An 8,880-nucleotide genomic window follows, 5' to 3' on the forward strand; every position below is an offset into this window, starting at 1 on the left:
TCCATGCTATATTGCTTATTGCATGCTATATTGAATGAAGAAGACACAAAAGATGCCATTATAGATGTTTTTAGCTTGGGCGCATTTCTGCAGACCACATGTCATTCCCTAGGGTACACTCAAACAGAGAATCTCATTCCCAAGATAATGACACGTGGTACATGAGATGGATAAATACACCCAAACTAAAAAGGTCGATTGCCAAATCTAAATCAACATGCAAGGTGTCAGTTTTTGTACCTGATACACACGAGGGGATACTATGACTTATCCCACTCCATAGAAAATACAGACAATTAGAAATATGCAGGAAAGCTGTTGCATATCCCACACATCACTTGTATTTTCTCTTTTTCCAGCTGATCTGAAATAGTGATGTAGAAATGACGTCACTGCAAAACTTAGGTGTCTTAAACCCTGTAAAAATCGACCAGGGAAAATCAAAAACCTGTCCACCATTGAAATAAAAATATATAACTCAGTTATTGTGTTACTGTTGTCAATCTCTTATTAGCAGTTCGTTTTTCATTTGGTGGTCTGGTAATCCATACTTTCAAGAGCAAAAGCGACACCTCAGTTTTGCAAATATTCTCTGTTTCCATTGGCTAACATTTTTTTCTCAGATCAGCTGGTTACATAAAGCCTAAAGCCTTGTGTGTATACAAGTAACACATGCTGTATACACCACTTGAAAGCATTGTTAAAGAGTAAGGCTGTGTTCATAATGTATGGCAGGGGGTAGGGGGCGGGGGGCAGGTGAAAATTTGAAATTTCCAGAATAATCCTCAACACCCCCCCTTAAAGTCATGCAAAAAAATACAATTACCCGTAAGCAAGGCTTGTAGCTTCTTCCAACAATTGTGCATCTCCCTCATTTTTCTGATAAAAATTTGCCCATTCCCCCTTTTTCCTACCAAAATTTATCCGATCCCCCCTCAATTTTACCTGCCCCACCTCTGCCATACATTATGAACGCAGCCTAACTACCAATAATCCATAACAGCCCACATTATGTACAATTGATATCGCATTTTTGCTAAACCCTGGACTATTCTTATAAAAATTACGGCCGGGGAGACTCTAGGGTAAAAGTACATGGGATCCTTGTCATATCGTTCTTTATTAGTCACAATACATTTTGGCAGTTCGTATTAACCTGAAAGATTCCCTTACAAAATCAAAAAGCATTTTTTCCATGAAAGGTGATTGAGTTGATTACAAAAAAATACCCAACTATGCAACAGATTTCAATTTAGATTTTTGAAAAAATAGAAAATGTATTTTTGGAATTGGAATATTACTGTAAGAATAATTTCAGCCAAAATGAAGAGCAGATGAGGATTGTAAATTCATTTTTTTCATAATCTGCAGTTCTCCAATATTGTAGGAAGGTTTCCCCTCCCTTCTACTTTAATTCACTGATACCAAATTCATTATTCTGTGTCCCTAGTTACTGTTGCTATGTCAAACAAGATAAATTGTATTTTTATATACAGCAGAAAAGCTGAAATGTATGTCGTAGACTAAATGTAATCCAAAGTTACATCAATAAAAAATAGATAACTACTATAAAAAAAACCTAATGAATTTGAGTTTGTTTGTCTGACATTCTGTATCCATTGGGAAAACTAATGTAAAAAAGGTACAGCTTTAATAATACCAATGTTTTGAAATCCCATGGACCTTAACCACTGTTTTCATTAGTACGTGCTGATCAAGACAACAGTCGCGACAGGGAAATTGGGTAGTACGCTTCTGTCAATCAAATTGGTCGGTACCTTTATATTCTCTGATTGGCGGCAGTGTATTGCCCTATTTCCCTGTTGCAACTGTTGTCTTCATCAGAGCATAGCAGTGATAAGAGTTGTATAGGTATCTGTGAATAACTGGCTTATAAAAGAGGCTAAGCCTGTGCAAGTGAGTCTGTGATCTTCAAAAGTAGTGGTATGCAGTGAATGCTAAACTTAACAAATTGACATCAGTTTTTTAGTTTTTTATGTGTCTGTCCTCTTATTGACAATAAATTGCATCATCACATTGTCAAAGTAGTGTGGATCCACAAGGCGTGTTTACAATAACAAAAACGATAAAAACTTCTCATTTTTAGCGATCAAAACGACCATCGGAAAGAGCGCACACTCGTTGACGTCAGCTTTATCTGTCTGTCCTCTTATTGATGATAAAAAATAACCAATCAGCGCGTGAGAAATTTGCAAGCCATTGTAAAAATGTGTATCGATAGTAGTTTTTGGGTTTTCATGATTTTCTTTCTCATCATGCCCTGTATGCAATACTTTAAGTGCTCTACCATGGAATATTCCACGAGTCATTCTATTTAGCAATTCTTCGTCAAAGGTGAAGTGAATATCTGGGAATATTAACCGAGACGCGAGTTTCAATTTGATGTATACATGTAAGTATTGGTTTACATACATAAATATTTCAAATATTATTATCCATTTAGCACATTTCAAGGCTCAGATTTCCAGCTGTCCCTGATGCCTGAGTCTACACATTACTCAAACTAAAGTACTTTTTTTTGGATTACATGCTTTTTATACTTCTGTGAATTTGACAATTTAATGTAGGAATTAAATGTCTGCGGGGGGGGGGGGGGGGGGGGGGACAAAAATAAATATGGCTGGTTAAAGACACCAGTTAAATTAGTTTTAGCTCAGTCATACCTTGTTTCTTGCTCAACATTACTGGACAAAATGACTGACCAATCAAAGATTTGTCCAGACAAATTCCAATTCTGGACCGACATTGTCTGATGACTGCTTCTCAATCAAAATGCGTTTGGAGTATGTTTGATTAAAAGCCAAACAACAAAAAACATGCTTGTCTGAAGATATTTGAGTGGCTGGCACCCATTGTCATGATTGGCCAAATTAGTTTTAGCTTTGTCATACTATCCCTGTTCCAAAGTTCCAAATTATTCTGGCTGCACATTGTCTTATGACCAACCTTTATTTTCTGTCTGGGTGACATGGGTAAACTCTAATATTTCATTTTCAGTTCTTTTTTCATTCTATCTCAATAGATATTATCTATGTATGCTACGAAATTTATGGAAATACATATATTTTATCTTCTTGTGTTGAAAATACCTCGCTGTGCTTACTAGTAAGATAATTTATTAGCTCAACACTCGAATTTAGAATCCATATCTCCACATGGCCATATTATATCCTCTATATATCTAAGTACTAAATCAAACTCTATAGATGCAAATATTATAAATTATTCTGTATCATAGCGCTATTTTGGTGGTACTACTATTACTGGAATACTTGCATGATGAACAATGTAATCACTAACACTACCTAAAAATGTACGTCTGATGACTCCCATACCCCTGGAACCTACTATTAATAAGTTTGCACCCTCATCTTTTACAAATTTCATGATAACTTCACCAGGATTTCCACCAGCATGCATAAGACGGCATGACACAGAACCCTAAAATGTTTTTGTTCAAGGGTTAGTAGTTAATCAAACTGGTAGCTAACGTAAAACAAACTGAAACTAGAAATAGAGAGAATAAGAGAAAAATATGAAATGCCCTTGGCAGGAATCGAACCCACATCTTCTGTATTCCAGTCCGATGTGTTAACCACTAAACTACAAGGACCAACCACGCTGGTAAGGCAGCCAGAATATGAAATGTAGGGTACTCGTGTGGATCCTAGAGTGATATTTTTTTCTCTATAGGTAAGTTGAACACCGTAAATATATATGCAAAGAATAGACATCGGACTGGAATACCGAAGACGTGGGTTCGATACCTGCCAAGGGCATTTGATATTTTTCTCTTATTCTCTCTATTTCATTACACACCCGAACGCATAATTTATTACAATGAAACTATAAATACTGCATCCCGATTGGTTATGGTATGGTATTATAGAAAGCCACAATGTGCTTCATCATGGTCTACTGGCTCATAGCCCAATCACATTGCAGGTCTAAATGTTTAAAAATGCATTAAAATCATTTCCTTGATTATTATCCAATGGTCCTCCTATAATGTCCAGCTTAAAGAGAACTTTTTTTAATCTCGAAAGAGAGATTTTGCAGTTCTAAGGTTTTCTTTTCTACATGACACTAATAAATAAGTACTCCTTCCCCAAAAAAATGTGAGCCTGCCCAAAATCCTGGAATCATGTTTAGGGAAGGCCAGTATAAGAGAGAGGGTGACACTTCAATTTTTATAATTTAATGATTAACTTGCTGCCTTCTGTGTTGCATTCCTAAATGAGATGGAACTGTCATTTTCCAGGTCTAACTATTTGCAGATATTCTTACAGCAAATACCTTCTACTTGCAGAGATAGTTTATTATAATCCTGGCTATTGTCAGACCAGGGGTGAATCCAGGGGAGTTAAGAGGTGTGTGACCCCCGATTAAAAAAGTGTTTGTATCTGAAAAAATTTATCCAGATAAAATTTAACTCAGTTTAAATTTGTCGCTCAAATTCCATTTCCTTCAATTTCAGCTTCATTTTTTGCTCCATTTTCTTACCATTTATGATTTCATTCCTATGAGATGCCTGCTCAAAGTCACCTCCCCCCTCTTTTTAAAAACCTGAATCTAGTTCCCACATTAGAGATCAGTGCCCATCCAAAACACCCAATCAAATTGTTAATATAAAATACATGCAATAACAATAATATAATGGCCTTTTCCTGAGTTACCACAATCAAATGTTAAATCAAACAAATTAAAAGTTATATTTACACTTTTTCACTTTTTCATGTTGACATAGATTTATGTCCAGTGTCAAATATTTCTCATGGTGTAGCATTTCATGATGGCCATAAATTTACGTCAATCAATAAAATTCAAAGGCATCTCAAACATATATATTTGAAACAGCCATATGTCATTGAGTTCATGAAACTGTACATCCCTAATCACTTTTACTTTGAAATCCAACTAAATTGTCCAAAAATGAAAATTTTCATCACAAATAAGAGATATACATGTATGCCAAAGTGCAAAATTAATATAACTTCTAAGGCCTAGGGCAAACGTCGAACTTTCCATGCACCGAACTTAATTACATCAAAGAATGCCGCCTCATTATCACCTGATATCCATTTTTTGTAATGAGTTGTTTTTAATGAGGTGCATGAAAAGTTCGACGTTTGCCCTAGGCCTAACTTGTTTTAATGTTTATATGATTACCTTGAGTTTTTTACAGCCCTCTTCAAATATTTTGAGTATGCTTCTAGCTTTTTCTTCTGCTTTTTGGATTAATATGTGCCACTCTAACAACTGGTTCTTAAAATCAACACTTGCTAAAACCATCAAAGATAAAAAATATTGAATTACTTATATCGCAGAACTTCCACAAGCAAAAATAACTGTACTGCTGTATTTATTCCCACCTCCCACTATGACATAACATATTGCTGGTTTTAATCTCTGTCATCATCAATAATTTTTAAAGATGTGTTTCATGACTATAATATAATAAAAATATTACACAATCTTCTAAAGAAGTTGAAACTACATGTAATGGTCAAGGTTTCAATGCCATAGAGCATTTTGTTGCAAATTTATGTGTACAGGGCACAAAATTTACTTTGAAACCCACTAGCCCTTCCACACTGCATACCATACTCTCTCCCCAGAGCTCTCCACACTCTCCCTCCCCAGTGCTCCCCACACTCTCTCTCCTTATTGCTTCCCACACTCTCTCTACAGTATTCCACCCTATACTCTTCTTTCCCATGCAGTATAACACTACTCCTTCCTCACTGCACCCCATACTCTCCCCCCAGTACTCCTTACACTCTCTCCAGTATTCCACCCCTATACTCTTCTTTACCATTTTAACACTACTCCTTCCTCACTGCACCCCATACTCTCCCCCCAGTACTCCCTACACTCTCTCCAGTATTCCACCCCTTTACTCTTCTTTACCAGTATAACACTACTCCTTCCTCACTGCACCCCATACTCTCCCCCCAGTACTCCCTACACTCTCTCCAGTATTCCACCCCTATACTCTTCTTTACCAGTATAACACTGCACCCCATACTCCCTCCCTAGTGCCACTCTCTCTCCAGTATTCTGCACTTCTACTCTTCTTTCCCAGTAGAACACTACTATACATGTACATCCTCAGTGTTTCCCACACTTTCCCTCCCCAGTGCTCCCCACTCTCTCCAGTATTCTGCACTTCTACTCTTCTTTCCCAGTAGAACCCTACTATACATCCTCAGTGTTTCCCACACTTTCCCTCCCCAGTGCTCCCCACTTGTTCTTGTTCATGCAATCTTTCTCGGTCTGCAGACTGTATATTCACACCCACTTTCTTTCCCCAGGACATGCCTCCACTCTCTCTCTCTCTAGTAGAATTGGTAACATTTTATCTTGAAAAAAAAGAAGGGTTTGTTAACTAATGTGATTACTCACAGTGCTTAGCAGCTTGCATAGGAGGAATAGTATAAGCATGAACAATTACTAACTTATCTCCTTCTTCTTTTACATGACTGCAATACCCTAAAAAATGATATGATAGAAAATATAAACAGCTATAATATACATGGATGCACTTATTGGTGTATTGATGAAAAAAGAAGTGTGAGAACAAGCACAACCTATAGGGCTGTATTACAGAAGAAAAAGTTATGTCATTCCTTTACTATAATATACAGAAAGGAAAAATAAATTGTAATATAAAATAATAAACCATTACAGACTGAAGGCATATGATCTTGTCACATGTCATTGTGGTAAATGCTACATAGGACAGACTGGCCGCACCAGTGATTGCTGTATAAAACAGCATTAACGACAAACAAAGAATAGACAATACTATCTTTCCACCATTGCCAATCACGCTCACGGCAACCCTGATCATAACATCAATTTTAATTCTGTTCAAGTTCTCGCCAAGACCTCTAAATAATTCCCTTGTCTTATCAAAGAATCCATCGAAACATTCAAATGCCCTAATAATATTAACAGAGAAGATTCCTACCACCTTGGTTCTACCTGGACCAGACTTATCAAGAACACTAGTGACTCAGACTGCCTTTGCCATGACAATCCCACCAGAGAAAAATAGACATTTTACTCATTTATCACTTCATTGCCTCTTCCCACACTTTGTTTACATACCATTACACACTTCACACATTTTTATCATCATTCTGATGAAGGCTATCACTAGTTATAGCCAAAACGTCATGTTTTTTAAAAATTCTACGCGTTTTACCCGTAATCTTCATTTAATTAATGAATCATATATAGTGATCACCATATTTGTTTGTTCCATTATTACTGACAGAACAGAAGCATTGAATCAATCAGAGCGTGCAAAGTTAGTCAACTATAAAAATGTGAAAGAAAGAATGTTGAGGTGTTAAGGTGCAGCTATGTGTGTATGCCTGGTTACATGTCAAAAAGAAGAGCAGTACTGTGTTTTAGATTTCATAAAAGTTATGATTAGAACGAGACTATATTTTGTAGCTCCAGAAATTATTCTTACCCCCCCTCTCCCCCCTCCTCCTAACAGAGGAATTTGGAAATTTGGAAATTTGGAATTTCCGAGGGGTAGGGGGATCATAGGAAGAACAAAATTACAGAGTTCATATGGAAGAAAATATTGAAATTTCTGGGGGTGGTGGGGAGGGGGGGTAGAGGGGTCTGAAAAAAATTCCTCTGTGGGGGGAGGGGGTATGAATAATTTCTGGAAATTCACATTTGTAGCAGCAGCGTGGCTACAAGTCAAAAAGAGGTAGGGCCATATGTCTTACATTTTAGAAAAGTTTTGATTAGAATGTATGCTATAGTAGCTATGCATGCTCAAGTGGCTACGTGTGAGAAGACTAAGATGCATACATGTAGCTGTTGCTATGTTTAAGTTTCATCCTCGAAGTGATTACGCTTCTACCCATAGCCATAGCCACTGGCTACACAGAGTAGGAAAAGTGTGTGGGGCATTTTGCAGTACAGCCATACCATATACATTATAAGATAAACACTGGTTCATAAAATGTTTGAAAACCAGATAAATCAGAGCTATGAATTCATCTGCAGAGTAAAATTAGTCCAAATTCTTATTGTTCTTCATCATTCTGTTGCCCCCTTATAAACAAGCTATGATGTCTTAGTGATATAAGTGATATAGACCCCTTGCAGGATATTCCCAATGCAAACCAATTATTAAGAAGACAAAACAAAAGAACATTCAGTCTCATTGTTTTGTCCTCTAAGTGGATACGGCTCTGGGAGTGCTGAACCGGTCTATAGGGCAATTGAAATGCAATTATTTTTATTCAATGATATTTTGCAGTAAACATAGCAACTGGTAACTGGCTCAACATTCTGTCAAAATTCCATATGCCCTAAAAATGTGAATTATTCTTTCAATATACACACCTGACACTGCATAGATGTTGATGTTTGAATCATTGACCACATCCGTTTCGAACAGAATATCATACGGAAAGCAAAGAACTAATATGCACTAGACATTACATTATACATTACATTATACATTACTTATTTACGATATTGAATTTTTTTCCCTAGATCATATTATCATTCAACGAACATAAGCTTGCTTATTTAAAAGCTTACTTAGCACAAAATTAGATTACATAGCTTACATTCAAATGCACGTATGCTGTTCTTGCTTCCATCCACAGGAATTAACACAGTATTTTTGTGGGTCTTTCCAGTAGCCATTTAGTATCTCAGGATTGCAATAATCTTTCAGAATTGTTTTTCTTTTAAGGAAAATAGCTTGTACACATTTTTCTATATCTTTCGAGTCGACGGCGTTCAAGTCAACAACGCGTCATGGTGAGTATAAGTCATACCCATGACGGCAAGGTCTGGGAACCAGTAATAATACAACAA

General features: G+C 36.6%; 1 protein-coding gene across 1 annotated transcript; it reads right to left on the minus strand.

Annotated features, from left to right (window-relative positions):
- Positions 1–2,951: 2,951 nt before the first annotated feature.
- LOC116290038 (uncharacterized) lies at positions 2,952–8,848 on the minus strand. The gene is made up of 4 exons (XM_031697013.2): positions 8,628–8,848; positions 6,427–6,513; positions 5,191–5,303; positions 2,952–3,462 (listed from the first exon to the last, which is right to left on the minus strand). The coding sequence occupies exons 1-4, from the start codon at positions 8,704–8,706 to the stop codon at positions 3,262–3,264; spliced, it is 480 nt and encodes a 159-aa protein (XP_031552873.1). The 5' UTR covers positions 8,707–8,848; the 3' UTR covers positions 2,952–3,261.
- Between the last annotated feature and the right edge of the window lie 32 nt (positions 8,849–8,880).

Source organism: Actinia tenebrosa, unplaced genomic scaffold (assembly GCF_029948245.1).
Source record: "Actinia tenebrosa isolate PJP-AT-01 unplaced genomic scaffold, QUT_ActTen_1.0 PGA_scaffold4__44_contigs__length_22323623, whole genome shotgun sequence".
Classification (NCBI taxonomy): domain Eukaryota; kingdom Metazoa; phylum Cnidaria; class Anthozoa; order Actiniaria; family Actiniidae; genus Actinia; species Actinia tenebrosa.